At 41.8% G+C, this 15,952-nt stretch overlaps 2 protein-coding genes across 6 annotated transcripts in view; one reads left to right on the top strand and one right to left on the bottom strand.

The window, feature by feature from the left end:
• LYRM7 (LYR motif containing 7) overlaps window positions 1–10,456 on the bottom strand; it is a 169,672-nt gene extending 159,216 nt beyond the window's left edge. For 3 of the 5 annotated variants that reach the window (XM_082380798.1, XM_082380797.1, XM_082380800.1), the window contains exon 1: window positions 5,856–10,456. In XM_082380798.1, coding sequence (XP_082236924.1) covers window positions 5,856–5,873 — 18 coding nt within the window. In that variant the 5' untranslated portion in view covers window positions 5,874–10,456. The remainder of the gene's footprint in view (window positions 1–5,855) is intronic. The other 2 variants (XM_082380799.1, XM_082380796.1) reach the window with 2 other exon arrangements.
• Window positions 10,457–10,549: 93 nt separating this feature from the next.
• HINT1 (histidine triad nucleotide binding protein 1) lies at window positions 10,550–15,825 on the top strand. The gene is made up of 3 exons (XM_082380795.1): window positions 10,550–10,821; window positions 13,652–13,756; window positions 15,505–15,825. The coding sequence occupies exons 1-3, from the start codon at window positions 10,711–10,713 to the stop codon at window positions 15,667–15,669; spliced, it is 381 nt and encodes a 126-aa protein (XP_082236921.1). The 5' UTR covers window positions 10,550–10,710; the 3' UTR covers window positions 15,670–15,825.
• Window positions 15,826–15,952: the final 127 nt, after the last annotated feature.

Below are 15,952 nucleotides of genomic sequence, written 5' to 3'. Positions count from 1 at the left end.
AAATCTTCAAGTTTTGTACAAAATGTCCAGCTTAGAACACCATACATATCCAAACTATCACCTAACTGCAATGGCAAATAAACATTTTCAGAAATGCAAAGTCTCTTATTTGCCATACGCCCTTTCTTGGAAAGCTATAGAAGACTGTGCTCCACCAAAATAAGGGGATGAATCACAAAAGAAAAAAAATGGGAATGAGGGACACAGGCGATCCAACATAGGAGAGGCAGAGATGATGGTGAAGGACAAATATAGGTCAGCATTTGTGCAGCCAGCATAGAAAGCAACTAGTCTGGACTATAGCAAAAGGGTATACTGCTCTACAAAAGATGCTGCTAGGATAAAACGATACTAGTAGACATCAGTTTTGCTCAGAGTTTGGAAATAGCTATGTAGGAAAATGATAATAAAAACAAGACAGTTATTAACTTCAAGAAAAACTGGGACTTCCCTGGTGGTCCAGTGGTTAAGACTCCATGCTCCCAATGCAGGGGGCCTGGGTTCAATCCCTGGCCGGGTGGGGAACTAGATCCCGCATGCCGCAACTAAGAGCCTGCATGATGAAACTAAGACTTGGTGCAGCTAAATAAATACATATTAAAAAAAAAAAGAAAGAAAGAAAGAAAAACTAAGACTTAGAAAAGAAAGGCAACATAATCATATATTTATATTAGAGGGCTCAGCTGTGGACAAGTTCTGTATAGTCATATTAATATCAAAGATGAAAAACTGCTTCACCAAAATCTGTATATTGAGAGGAATAGGGCATAAGGGGGAACTTAGTCCTCAACTTTCATAGACAAAGGTCAATAAATACCCCCAAAGAGGAAAAAAAAAATCAATAGTAGTTTAAACATGTTATTTAGAAACATGGAGGTAAATATCAGAAAAAATAAGTAAAATGATTAAAAGTGCTTATATCTGGGGAGCAGGAATTGGGAGTATGTAGAAGGAAGTAGACACCTACTGGTTTCTGTGTAACACTATTTGACTTCTTAAATTTTACACATTTATCCCCTTTATAAAACTAGAAAAATTGTTTTAAAAGATAAAGGGAAAGGACACTATCAAGAAAGAGAAAAGACAACCCACAGAAGGAAAGAAAATATTTATAAATCGTATACCTGATAATGGGCTAGTATCTAGAATGTATGAAGAACTTCTACAATTCAAATAAGAAACTAATTTAAAAATAGGCAAAGGATTTGAATAGACATTTCTCAAAAGAAGACAAACAAATGGCTATTAAGGCCATGAAAAGATGCTCAACATAATTTGCCATCTGGGAAATACAAATTTAAATTTCAGTGAGGTACCACTTCATCCCAATAGTATGGCTACAGTCAAAAAAAAAAAAGACAGTCAATAACATGTGTAAGATGTGGAAAAATGGAAACTCTTATACATTGTTGGTGGGAATGTAAAATCCTGCAGCTGCTTTGGAAAAGTTTAGCAGTTGTTCAAAAAATTAAACATAGAGTTATCTATCATATGACCCAGCAATTCCATGCCTACGTATACAACCAAGATGAAAACATATGTTCATATAAAAACTTGTACATGACTGTGCATACTAGCATTATACAAAACAGTCAAAAAGTAGAAATAATCCAAATGTCTACCAACTCATGAATGGATAAATAAAACGTGGTGTATCTATATTGTTATGGCTTGAATTGTGTGTCCCCTCAAAAGACATGTTTAAGTCCTAATCCTCAGTACATGTAAATGTGACCTTAGTTTGGAAGTAGGATCTTCACAGCTATAACTGAGTTAAAGTGAATCATTAGAGTAGGCCCTAATCCAATATGACTAGTATCCTTAAAAGAAGAGGATAATGCCAGGTGAAGAAAGAAACACAAAGGTGTAAGACCACCATGTGAAGATGAAGGCAGACACTGGAGTGATGCAACAGCAAGCCAAGGAACACTAAGGATTGATTGCCACCATCAGAATTTAGGAAGAAGTAAAGATTCTGTCCAGAGTTTCAGAGGGAGCATGGCTCTGCTGTCACCTTGATTTCAGACTTCTAGCCTCCAGAACTGTGAGACAATAAATTTCTGTTGTTTTAAGCCACCCAATTTGTGGTAATTTGTTAGAGCAGCCATAGGAAACTAATACAGATTTTACTACTGGGAAGTGGGATGCTGCTATAACAAACATCTAAAAATGTGAAATTGGCTTTGGAATTGAGTAATGTGTAGAGACTGGAAAAATTTTGAGATGTTTGATAGTAAAAGCCGAGATTGTCTTGAAAAGATTGCTGGTAGAAATAGGGACATTAAAGGTGGTAGAACATCATAGAAACCCAGGGAGTTTAATATTACAAGAGCGGTGGAAGAGATTGCATGGGATTAAGAAAAAAGTGAGAAGTAAACCTAATCGTTTTACATGCTATTCAGGGAAAAAACAAAGCGATTCCATTAGTACAACAACCAGTATCCCTACGTTAAGAATTAGTATTAAGAAAAAGAAAATGTCATCATTACTGCCTTAGAGCTAATATCACCTTGGAGTTAATAAACTTTCATTAAAATGTAGACAGCTAGGTCACAGACTGTCTTCTCTTACTAATTTACTTACATTGATTGGACAAATTCTGGCAGTATATATGGAAAGTCAAATTACTTAGCCTTTTTGCCTCAATTTTCTTGAATAATGGGCTAATTTTAAGGGTGGATGATATAATTTCTGTACTAGGTTTCACTTTAGCTGGTTAGTACTTATTTGTCTCTTCTAAGTCTGGGTTATATGCCCCTCTTGAGTACATCCACAGCAGTGGGCACTTACTACAATTACTTGCTGTGTCCTCTACTTCCTGAAAGGCTTCTTGGTCATCTTTGTATCTTCCACATGGCACAGGTGTCTTCTACACATGGCAGTTCTCACCAAAAGTGTTTTTGGAATGAATTCTATTTAATTTCATTTGTATTCAAGTTTTCCAAGCAACTTCCCACTTCGAGGATGGTCCATATGATATTTCTTCTTCATAGAATACTCTTTTCTCTATTCTCCTAGCTAGGTTCTAACAAAACTTCAGGTCTCAACTTATACTTTTATGAGGGATTTTTTTGTTTTGTTTTTTTTGGCATCCCTCCATACAGGTTAAATCCGAGTTATGTGCTCATAAAACACACTGTATTTTCAACAGAAATATATATCAGGGAACTTCCCTAGTGGCGCAGTGGTTAAGAATCCACCTGCCAATGCAGGGGACATGGGTTCGAGCCCTGGTCCAGGAAGATCCCACATGCCACGGAGCAACTATACCCGCACGCCAAAACTACTGAAGCCGGCGTGCTCTAGAGCCCATGCTCCGCAACAAGAGAAGCCACTGCAATGAGAAGCCCGTGCACCGCAACGAAGAGTAGCCCCCGCTCGCCACAACTAGAGAAACCCCGCATGCAGCAACGAAGACCCAACGCAGCCAAAAATAAAGAAAATAAAAGATAAGTAAATTTAAAAAAAAAAAGAAATATGGATCAATGGAACAGGATAGAAAGCCCAGAGATAAACCCACATACTTATGGTCAACTAATCTATGACAAAGGAGGCAAGGATATACAATGGAGAAAACACAGTCTCTTCAACAAGTGGTGCTGGGAAAACTGGACAGCTACATGTAAAAGAATGAAATTAGAACACTACCTAACACCATACACAAAAATAAACTCAAAATGGATTAAAGACCTAAATGTAAGACCAGACACTATAAAACTCTTAGAGGAAAACATAGGCAGAACACTCTTTGACATAAATCACAGCAAGATCTTTTTTGATCCACCTCCTAGAGTAATGCAAATAAAAACAAAAATGAACAAATGGGACCTAATGAAACTTTAAAGCTTTTGCACAGCAAAGGAAACCCTAAACAAGACAAAAAGACAACCCTCAGAATGGGAGAAAATATTTGCAAATGAATCAACACACAAAGGATTAATCTCCAAAATATATAAACAGCTCATGCAGCTCAATATTAAAAAAACAAACAACCCAGTCAATAAATGGGCAGAAGACCTAAATAGACATTTCTCCAAAGAAGACATACAGATGGCCAAGAAGCACATGAAAAGCTGCTCAACATCACTAATTATTAGAGAAATGCAAATCAAAACTACAGTGAGGTATCACCTCACACCAGTTAGAATGGGCATCATCAGAAAATCTACAAACAACAAATGCTGGAGAGGGTGTGGAGAAAAGGGAACCCTCTTGCACTGTTGGTGGGAATGTAAACTGATACAGCCACTATGGAGAACAGTATGGAGGTTCCTTAAAATACTAAAAATAGAATTACCATATGACCCAGCAATCCCACTACTGGGCATATACCCAGAGAAAACCATAATTCAAAAAGACACACGCACCCCAGTGTTCATTCCAGCACTATTTACAATAGCCAGGTCATGGAAGCAACCTAAGTGTCCACTGACAGATGAATGGATAAAGAAGATGTGGTACATATATACAATGGAATATTACTCAACCATAAAAAGGAACGAAATTGGGTCATTTGTAGAGACACAGATGGACCTAGAGACTGTCATACAGAGTGAAGTAAGTCAGAAAGAGAAAAACAAATATCATATATTAACGCATATATGTGGAATCTAGAAAAATGGTACAGATGAACTGGTTTGCAGGGCAGAAATAGAGACACAGATGTAGAGAACAAACGTATGGACACCAAGGGGGGAAAGCGGGGGGTTCGGGGGGAGATGAACTGGGAGATTGGGATTGACATGTATACACTAATATGTATAAAATATATAACCCAAAGAACCTGCTGTATAAAAAAAAAAACAAACTCTATTTTCAATTCAAAGCACTTACTACACTTGTAATTAATTGTTTAAACTCTCCATACCTGCCAGATTTCTGTATGAAGTTGTTGCTTCCACTATGCCTAGACAGTATAGGCTAAATGCTGGCTGTTAGGTGCTACTAATAACTATTATGGACACTCAGTAAGTGTTTTGAATGAATAACCGTTTACAATTCTGTTTCTCTTGGTCCTGTGACATATATTGAAATGTACTAAGCACAGAGTTCAGTAGTACACGAGGCACTCTTGGTGGCTCCCTGTTATTGACCAACCATTATAAGCACTGCTTTTCCTCACTAGACTATAGCAGGCCGTTTCCCCTTTTCCATATCTCAACCAGTGACAGGGACTGGTCTCAGCCGGCCATGCTGATAATACTTAAAGTTAGGGATGGCTGGTCCCAGAGAATTGTACACTGGCCAGGAATGCGCATCAGTTTGACAAGAAATGAATCCGAGACAAGGTCCTCGGGGATGTGACCCCCGACCCCGGCGGGGCCATCACTTCCCAAGCTCGTTCACAACACTCAGGAATCACAGGTTTCTGCTCTGTCTCGCTAAGTGCTACTTTTGGCAAACGGTTTTGTCTGGAATCGGTTTCCTTGGTTCCTAGACGTCTGTGCACCGTCTGGTTAACTGACGAAACCTTTCACCTCATCGGATGGTTTCAGCGCAGGACTGACTTTGGGGTCTCGTACAATTCCCAAGGATGTGAAATGGGCCCCTCACACAAACACTCGGTGTGGAGATGGCAAGGCGGCAGAACTCAAGTCGCCGGCATGCATCACGGACAAACATTCCGTACCCAGTAGACGAAGAAGCAGGACCACCTGTGTCGCCCTCTCTCCTCCGCACCTGCACAAACCTTCCACTGCCCTGCAGGGTCGGTCTCCGGCTCCTCAGCTGTAAAGGCCACATACTCCGTGGAGGGTCCTGAACCCCAGCTACAGAGATTCCAGTCTACGTTCGCAAGGCCGCGCTCTTACCCTCCCCGCCGGCATCGTACCCAACCCCTCCCCGGACCCAGTCACCTTGGCCGCCTGACCCATGGCTCTCCTCACAGCTCCGGCTACTTCTCCAGCAGTCAAGCCGCCCCGCCTCTCGGCAACCAGTCACCGCCTGGTGTGGACGGTCCAACACCCCGTAGCTACGTTCTTAACGAGCCGCAACCAATCACCACGCAGTAGCTCCTTCGTAGCCCCGCCCCCCGTGAAGGGACAGGCGAGAGGTGTTTGCTAAGCCGGTACCCTCTGGGAAAACCGCGAGGAGCAGCCGAGCTCAATTACAGCCGAGAGGGGAACGGAAATCACCTGGACGCCATGTTAGTTAGGGGCAGCGGCACTTCCGGCCATTTCTGAGGCAACCGCCGGTGGCTGAGTGTGGATTGACACTTAATTGATGGCTTCGGCACCTTTATGTCCTTTCCTCCTGTTTGGGGGTTGGGGTTATCTGTTAAGGAACCATTATTTTAACGTTTCCGGGTTGCAAATGTGTCCTTGCAAAAGTGCATAAATAAGAGCCAAGCCCTAACAACTATAGTAGGCGTTGACTGGAACGCTGACTCCCAAAAGCGCTATTGGTACATTATCCCACTTCATTCCTCTAGAAGGTGAGGTTGAGTTACTTGCTCAAGACCACACGATTAGCAAATGGAGGTCTGGGATACAAATGCCTATGATTAACCTGAAAGCTCAGTCTTACCCTCTACTCATCCTGCCTACTCAACTTGCCCTACTCCTTGGTTTTGCTGGTCAAGAAGTTGGAAACAGTTTATTAGCAGCATCATGATCATAAACAGTCATAAAGCATTTAAGTACATTTAACTTATGACCTTGCAAGCATCAAGAAAAAAATCTCAACCTGGCTCCCATCGCATAATCATGGTTTGTCTTCCCTACCCACCCCTCAGGTTAACTTTTAGGTAAAATGGACTTTTTATTAGGAATGAAAGATTTAGACCAATGGATATCCAAGACCCTTTTCCTTCTCTGTGATTTATGTCATTTTAAAGAATACTGCAAGTCATCATGAGAATAGCAAGATAATAGTCGACTTTTTAAAAATTAAAATGCATTGGATTTGCAAAAGAACGTTTAACATAAGCAATTAAACCAAATATACTGGATACTGTCTTTTATCCAGGAAACAATAAATTAGATGATCTTGTGACATTGTATAGTAGTGCCTTCTGATTGCTAATGAATGATTCAAAGATGCCTATTTTCATTTTCAGTTTAGAATCACAGCCCAATCTCCTGAACATTCATAATTTATTTTTATAATTTCTGGCTAACTAGGGTACTGTATTCAGTTAACCAAAGCCACTTATCTGCCAACCTTTCAAAGTATAGTTTCCATAGTGCCCAAAAATCAATTCAGTCCTGAAGCTTCTCTTCTCTTGGGTAAATATGTATGGTTCCTTGAGCTGTTCCATAAAAGAGGTGACTATTCTGGTTGTTCTGGGAATATGTCTTGGTTTGTTGGCATCTCAAAGTGTGGGACCTAGAACTGAACAGGAAATTCCTACATGTTCATCATGTAAGGTCATGGAGTATGTGGTAGGCTGACTAATGGCTTACAAAACATGTCCCTATTTAAATCCTAGGAACTTTTGAATATATTATTACCATTTATGACAAAAGGGGCTTTGTAGATGTGATTAAGGATTTTAAGATGGGAAGATTATCCTGGGTTGTCTGATGGGCCCAATGTAAACACAGGATCTTTTTCTTTTTAAGATTTATTTATTATTTATTTATTTATTTATATTTATTTTTGGCTGCGTCGGGTCTTAGTTGTGGCACCCGGGATCTTTGTTGAGGCATGCGGGATCTTTCGTTACAGCACGCGGGCTTCTCTCTAGTTGTGGCGTGCGGTTTTCCTCTTCTCTAGTTGTGGCACTCAGGCTCCAGGGCGGGTGGGCTCTGTAGTTGTGGTGCACAGGATCCAGAACAAGTGGGCTCTGTAGTTTGTGGCATGCGGGCTCTCTAGTTGAGGTGCTTGAGCTCAGTAGTTGTGGCACGCCGGCCTAGCTGCCTCGCAGCATGTGGGATCCTAGTTCCCCGATCAGGGATCGAACCCGCATCACCTGCATTGGAAGGCGGACTCTTTACCACTGGACCACCAGGGAAGTCCCAACACAAGGATCTTTATAAGTGGAAGAAGGAAGCAGAGTCAGGGAGAGGTTTGCAGATGCTCTTCTGTGGTCTTTGAAGATGGAGGAAGGGCCAGAAGCCCAGGGACGCAGGTGGCCTCTAGAAGACAGAAAAGGCAAGGGAACCGTTCTCCCCTAGAGCCTTTAGAAGGAATACAGCCCTGCTGACACCATGATTTTAGCCCAGTGAAACCCAATTTGGACTTCTGACTTCCAGAATGTCATCTCCTTGTGGCCCCTTCCATCTTCTAAGTCAACAGTGGAGCATCTTCAGTCTTTGACTCTCACCCCTGCTTCCATCATCATATCTCCTTGTCTGAGTCTCACTCTCCTGTATTCCTCTTTCATTTAAAGGGGTCCATGTGATTACACTGGGCCCACCTGGATAATTGCGGAATCTCCCCACCTGAAGACCCTTAACTTAATCATATCTGCTCATCCCCTTTACCATGTAAAGTAACATATTCACAGGCTCCAGGGATTAGGAGATGGAAATCTTCTGCCTATCATACCCACTTTGGGTGAAGCTGGTCAATAAGGATGAAATGGAAGGAAATGAAGTAGGAGAAGCAGCCGTGGGCCTGATCACTTAAGAGCTTATAAGCCAAGTTTAGGATTTTATATTTAATTCTATGATGAAATGCCTTACCATCAGGAGAGTGACATCGTGATTTACATTTTATAAAAATCATCTTCGCTACTGTATAGCAAATGGACTATAGTAGAAGCAGATAGGCAAACTAGGAGGCTCTTGAAGTACTCCAGGCAAGATATGATAGAGACTTGGATTAGGGTGGTGGAGTAGAGGAGGTGAGAAGTGATTAGATGCATATGTGTTGAAAATCCACAAAGAAGAGTTGATGATTGCAAGGCTTCTGGCTTGTGCAATTTGGTGAATGACATTATAGTAGATGTAAAATGCTGCAGGAAGAGGTTTTTAGATTGTTTGTTGCGAGGGAGTAAAAATAAATTTGAAGTGCCTGTTAGACATCCTACTGAAGGTGGTGAGTAGGCAGAAATATGTATCATACACCAATCTGGAATTAAGGGGTCGGGAGATAAATACTGGAGTCATTACTCTGTAGATAGCAAAGCCTCTTAGTGAAAGATGACCATATTATTTACTACCCAACCCAGTATATATTCATTTTTTAATTTTGACAACTTCAGTCTTACAGAAAAGTTGCAAGAATGATAGATAGAATTTGCAAATACCTTTCACTCAGTTTCCCCTACTGTTAACATTTTACTACAGTTGCTTTATCCTTTTCTTTTTTGGGGATCTCTTTACTGTTTGAAAGTGAGTTGCAGACACAATACTGCTATACTCCTAAACACTTCAGTAGGTTTTTTTCCTACAAAAAACACATTCTCTTACATCAGTGGTTCTCAAAGTGTAGTTCCCAGGCTAGCAGCAACTGCATCACCTGGAAACTGTTAGAAACCTAAATTATAGGGCCCCACCCCAGATCAACTGATTTTGATAATTTTGCTGTATGTATGTGGGGAAATTAACAAGACTTTCAAAACTATTTCCTAATTTGTATGCATTATTTAGATTTCACCAATTGTCTCAGGAATGTCTTTATACCAAAAGTACTAAATGGGACACTTTTGTGATTAAAGGGGACCACTATCAATAATTTTGCCAAGGCAAAGTGGTAAAGGTATAATTTTTCATAATAAGGACACTTGGAGATTAAGTGTTAGCTAGAGAAGAGGGCGAAGAATGGAATGCATTGAGAGGCCTGGAACAGAAGGCTCACTATGAAGGAGAAATAGCATCCAGAGAGGTAGGAGAGTGAAGGCTTTTGCTGAAAAGAGGGCATGGTCAACAGTGGCAAATGTTGCCAAGGGGTCAAGTATAATGAGAACTGGAATTGCCTATAGGATTTTGTAAGTGGAGGTCCTTAGTGACCTTGACAAGAGGCAAATGGTTTCAAAAAAGAAAGATAAAGTGGACACAATATATAGAAAACTCTTTTAAAAAGGAGCAAAGACATGGAGGGGTATGTGGGGTTAGGAAAGGTGGTGTTCTTTTAAGGTGGGGCATCTTACATTATGCTGATTAATGCTGGGAATAATTCTTTGCAGAACAGTCTAGGGAGGTTTACAAACTACTGATGCCTGGGTCTCTCACCCCCGGAGAGTGATTTAACTGACCTGGGGTGTGGCCAAGTTCCCGGGGACTTTTTCCATGCTCCCCAAGTGATTTTTAACGTGCAGTCAAGGTTGCGAACCACTGCTAGAGAAAAAAAAACGGATGCAGGTGGGCTTACTTGCTGGAGCTAAGACCTATGTAGCTGACAAATTAAGTTATCATGGTGTCTCTGCCAGCAAAAACGGCCAGTACTGCTTAGGTTATCAAATCTTTTCAGTTACAGTATCCGATTTTTCCTACAAGCGTCCATAAGTTAAGTAAAGGGCTTACTGCAGTAACAACGCTCCCCGAGAGACAAGAAAGAAAGAAAAACGACCCTGGTGCGGAACCCTCGGGCCTCCAATCAGGAACCGCCCTCCAGCTTAGTCGCGCCCAGCGATTCCCCTACAGCTGCCGCGCGCCCGCAGCAGCCCAGCGCACGTCGCCAGTGCGCACGCGCACGAGCTGCCGTGGCAAGAGAGCAGCGGTCCCCCCGCAGGCTTGGCCGCCAGCTCCCGCCCTCTGCCAGCTCCCACGGCTCCTCCCTCCTCCCGACCTTCTCCCCGGACGGCCGCGCGGGAGGGACGCCGAGATGGCAGATGAGATCGCTAAGGCTCAGGCCGCCCGGCCTGGTGGCGACACGATCTTCGGGAAGATCATTCGCAAGGAAATCCCAGCCAAAATCATTTATGAGGATGACCAGGTAGGCACCGGGCGCCGCCTCGCTCGTGGGCTGAGGCGGGGCAGCCGCCTGTGGACACGCGGGTTTCCCGTGGTGGGAAGGGAAGGGAAGGGAAGAGTCGGGGTGAGGGTGCGCCGCGGAGAAGGGAAGGCAGCGGGCCGCCTCGCGCGGCCTCTGCCTCGGGCCCGCAGCCAGCGGGCTGGGCCGCGGCCGCTCCGAGGCGGCCGGCCGGCGCGTGTCTGCGCTCCGGTTACCCGTTATCAGCCCGGAGCGCTGGCCAGGCCTCCGGGCGCCCGCGGGCCCGCGCTGCGGGGTCTGGGCGCTTGTTGTGGGCGCGCCGGGTCCTCGGCCTGAGCGCCCGCCTGCTCCCCGACTGCCTCGGACCTCTCCTGTGTCAGGAATCTGACAATCTCGCCCGCGCTCTGCCTGACAGGCAGAAACCCGATCGCACCCTGAACTCGGGCCCAATCTCCGCGATCTCCCGCGCACAGCCGGCCTGCCGGGGAGCTCCCGGGCGCCTTTCTCCGCCGCCTTGCGCTAGAGGGCCGGGGGCGAACGGCCTGGGGGCGGCACAGACGCGCTGGGCCTGGGCGAGGGCCGCTCGCCAACGCCACCCGGACCCACCCCCGCCGCCCATTCTCGGGCCTAGGACTCCTGAGATGAGAGTGGGCCTGCATCTAGGATTTGCTTTCCTTTGGCCCCTCCCGGGAAGAATGGTTCCTTTTATATTTTACAGGAAGCAATTTTATGCCAAGGGATTAAGAATGTCGTTTTTGTTGACTTCACTCTAGGTGAAACTGTTTTAGAAAGGCCGAGTTCATTTGACTTCGAGACATCTTGTATAAAATATTTAGTGGGCGGTTATATTTATGGATCTCACATAAAGCTGGACAGGTTGGCTGATTTAGGTACAAGGTTTGTGAACTTTAATAAATTAGCTTTATGAAATATGGAATATAAGGAAACATTTTATGCTACTAGTAGCATTCTTAGATTCAGAACACCTAAGATTTAATTCCTCGAGGTGAATTTATTTAAATATCTTTATTTGTCCATTAGGGGAGTTCTTTTGTTGTAGGTAATGTGTATTTCTTTAAAAATATTTTAAGTTTCTTTTAATAAACGATCGTTGAAATACTGACTTGTGAGCCATCAAAGTTCTAAGGTGTAACAGCATGAAGCAATCTAAATGATACAGCATTTTTGTACAGAGTACCAAGTAGAATAACTCCTGAGACAGTTAAGCTGGGATAGGTTCTATTAAACAGCTTCCACCTTCAGTAGAGAACAAGAGATTCAAAACCATTCAAGTGGTATGTAATTTGTCTAAATGTTACTTATGCTCTTCATTTCTACAAAAGAGAATAGATATATTTATTAAGTAATTGAGTAAAGTTGGAAGAAATCGGTGTTGGTCAAATATCAGCAAATTTCTCATTACAAATGTGATCACCGCCATAAAAGAAAAAAACCAAATTGCACAACCAGGGCTCCTGACCTAGGGAAGGTGGGGACGTGAATCAAAAGATTTCCTTTAAGTGGCGTTGGGAAATTTGGATAGCTGCATATAAATCAATTAAGTTAGAACACACCCTCACACCATGCACAAAAATAAACTCAAAATGGCTTAAATGGCTTATGTTTAAAGACTTAAACATAAGACATGACACCATAAAACTCCTAGAAGAGAACACAGGCAAAACATTCTCTGACATAAATTGTACCAATGTTTTCTTAGGTCATTCTCCCAAGGCAATAGAAATAGAAGCAAAAATAAACAAATGGGACCTAATCAAACTTACAGGCTTCAGGCTTTTGCACAGCAAAGGAAACCATAAAAAAACAAAACAAAACGAAAACCGAAAAGACAACCTACGGAATGGGAGAAAATATTTGCAAATGATATGACCCACAAGGGCTTAATTTCCAAAATATACAAACAGCTCATAAAACTCAACAACAAAAAAACAAACAACCCAATGGAAAAATGGGCAGAAGAGACATTTCTCCAAAGAAGACACACAGATGGCCACAGGCACATGAAAAGATGCTCAACATCACTAATTATTAGAGAAATGCAAATCGAAACTACAATGAGGTACCACCTCACACCGGTCAGAATGGCCATCGTTAAAAAGTCTACAGGGCTTCCCTGGTGGCACAGTGGTTGAGAATCTGCCAGCCAATGCAGGGGACACGGGTTCGAGCCCTGGTCTGGGAAGATCCCACATGCCGCGGAGCAACTAGGCCCGTGAGCCACAATTACTGAGCCTGCACGTCTGGAGCCTGTGCTCCGCAACAAGAGAGGCCGCGATAATGAGAGGCCCGCACACCGCGATGAAGAGTGGCCCCCATTTGCCGCAACTAGAGAAAGCCCTCGCACAGAAACGAAGACCCAACACAGCCATAAATAAATAAATAAATAAATAAATAAACCAACCAACCAACCAACCAACCAACCAACCCAAAGTTTAAAAAAAAAAAAAGGCTACAAATAAATGCTGGAGAGGGTGTGGAGAAAAGGGAACCTCCAACACTGTTGGTGGGAATGTAAATTGGTGCAGCCACTATGGAGAACAGTATGGACATTCCTCAGAAAACTAAAAATAGAGTTACCATATGATCCAGCAATCTCACTCCTGGGCATATACCTGGACAAAACTATAATTCAAAAAGATACCATTAGACTGTAAGTTCCATGAAAAGGACCAGAGGACCACATGTATTGTGTCCAATTCTGATTTCCTAGCATTTATTACAGTGTTTCCCATGGGGTTAGTGTGAAAGAATGATAAGTTTAGGCTGTAAGATTATATATGAAAACCTTGATTTTCCCCCCCTCTTATTCCAGTGTCTTGCTTTCCATGACGTTTCCCCTCAAGCACCAACACATTTTCTGGTGATACCCAAGAAACACATATCCCAGATTTCTGCAGCAGAAGATGACGATGAAGGTGTAAGTACATTTACTAACATTAATTTTCTTGTTTTTTAAATTGGGAGACTAAATTTTGACTTTAAAGTGATGTCACATTTTCATTTTCCTGGGGTCATTACTGAGGAAAATCAGAAAATCATCAGGGGTTCAAGGCAATGTATAAGTAGTTTGATTTTTTAATGAGATATAACTGACATATAACATATTAGATTTAAGTATATAACATAATGATTTGGTATATGTATATACTACAAAATGATCACAGTGGGACTTCCCTGGTGGTCCAGTGGGTAAGACTGTGCGCTCCCAATGCAGGGGGCCTGGGTTCAATCCCCAGTCAGGGAACTAGATCCCACATGCCTCAGCAAAGATCCCGAGTGCTGCAGCCAAGACCTGGCGTAGCCAAATAAATAAATAAATTTTTTTTTCCAAAAAGAAAATGATCACAGTAAGTCTTGTTTACATCCATCACCACAAATTCTTTTTTTTTGGATTTTAATTCCTTTATTCAAATGATCTCTGGGCTTAAATTTACAAAACAAATTTCATCTTTAGACTTTCATTTCTCCCTGAGAATTTGATAAAGAGAAAAAGATGTATATTCAAATTAGATGTAGTTCCATGCTTTTAGTGTTTTTTTAATTAGAGAACCTTACTATTTTCATTGTCTTATGCAGAACCTCTGATATGCTATGTTGAGCAATGTAATTGGACATAGTTTGGCATGGAAAACAGGAAATTAATTTTCAGCCTTTGAAATGGAGTATCTTTAGTGTTAACTGATTAGTGTATTTTCTTACCCATTTCCTATCCTTCTGGGGTCAAAACTACACTCCCACCAACAATCCCAGAATGATGCCCAAAAGAAGTCATCACCACAAATTCTTAAACAAAAAAGGGTTCTAAGCAAGGATTAGTTGGTGAGACTCATTTTTCCTTAAGTAAGAAATAGTGTTATCGTACAGGAGAGGGTTCATTGGCTCTTCTGTTAATGCCGTTAAAGAAAAATAATTACTTGATTTTGCTAGGAGGTACTGGCCTCAATTAAAATTTTTCCTGGTGCTCTTTGTAGTAGATTATATAATTGTTCATAAATACGATTTTATTTAGGGGTACATTATATCTCTGACCTCACTGATGTTGGGCCTGGTCGTATGACTTAACTTGGCCAATGAGTACAAACAGAAGTGATACATGTCTTTTGAATAGAAACTTTAAGAGCTAGCACCCAGTTTGCCATGTTCTCTCTTGCCTCTGCCACTGTGATCATACAGAGACTGTTCCATCAGCCTGGGTTTCAAAGTGAAAAAGATGTAGAATATAGAGCCTGGTCAACTTGTGATGAAGACGTAGTAAACACAAGAAATGTATGTTTGTTGTAAACCAGGTTTGGGGGTGGTTTGTTAACCACAGCATAACCAATTCTATCCCAACTGATACACTCCCCCATAACAAGCAAGCAAGGTATCTTGCCTTATTAAGAAAATTTAAATACCACTTGGAATATGATTTAAAAATTGTTTTAATTGAGCAGATTTTTGTCTCTAATTCGTTTATTGAAATTAGTAATTAATAAATACCTAATCTTACTGGGTTTTTAATTGTAGATTATATTATATTAGGATTAAAAGTGTTTCCAAATATTTGCCCAAAGTCTGTTTCAGTTTGGCAGTTTTTTAATTTAATATTTCAACTTGGTAGTTTGTTACATGATGACAAGAAGTTGTAAATTACCATTGCTTAAGAAACTTTTATTTTTTTTCCAGCTTCTTGGACATTTAATGATTGTTGGCAAGAAATGTGCTGCTGATCTGGGCCTGAAGAAGGGTTATCGAATGGTGGTGAATGAAGGTTCAGATGGGGGACAGTCTGTCTATCATGTTCATCTCCATGTTCTTGGAGGTCGGCAGATGAATTGGCCTCCTGGTTAAGTGTGTTGTAGGGATCATTTTCCCTTCTCTATGCAGTGATCAGATCTGCAAGTTCCAATATGCAAAACAATACTTTTTTTTGCCTGTGTATGGAGAGATTGCAGAAATAATTTAAAAAACCCATATGTAATAAAAGAGATTGTTGCATGGTCTGAATTCTGTATTTGACTTATTTTAAAAAACATATTTGTTGGAATGTTTGACGGTGGAGTTCATAATTTGGGAGGTTTTTGTTTTTTCTCCCCACAGAGGACTCAGCCTATGTACATGGCTATAATGGTGT

This window comes from Balaenoptera borealis, assembly GCF_965194805.1.
Source record: "Balaenoptera borealis genome assembly, chromosome: 2".
Lineage (NCBI taxonomy): Eukaryota > Metazoa > Chordata > Mammalia > Artiodactyla > Balaenopteridae > Balaenoptera > Balaenoptera borealis.
Note: the sequence above shows the minus strand (reverse complement) of the source record. Positions and strands in the feature narration are given on the sequence as shown.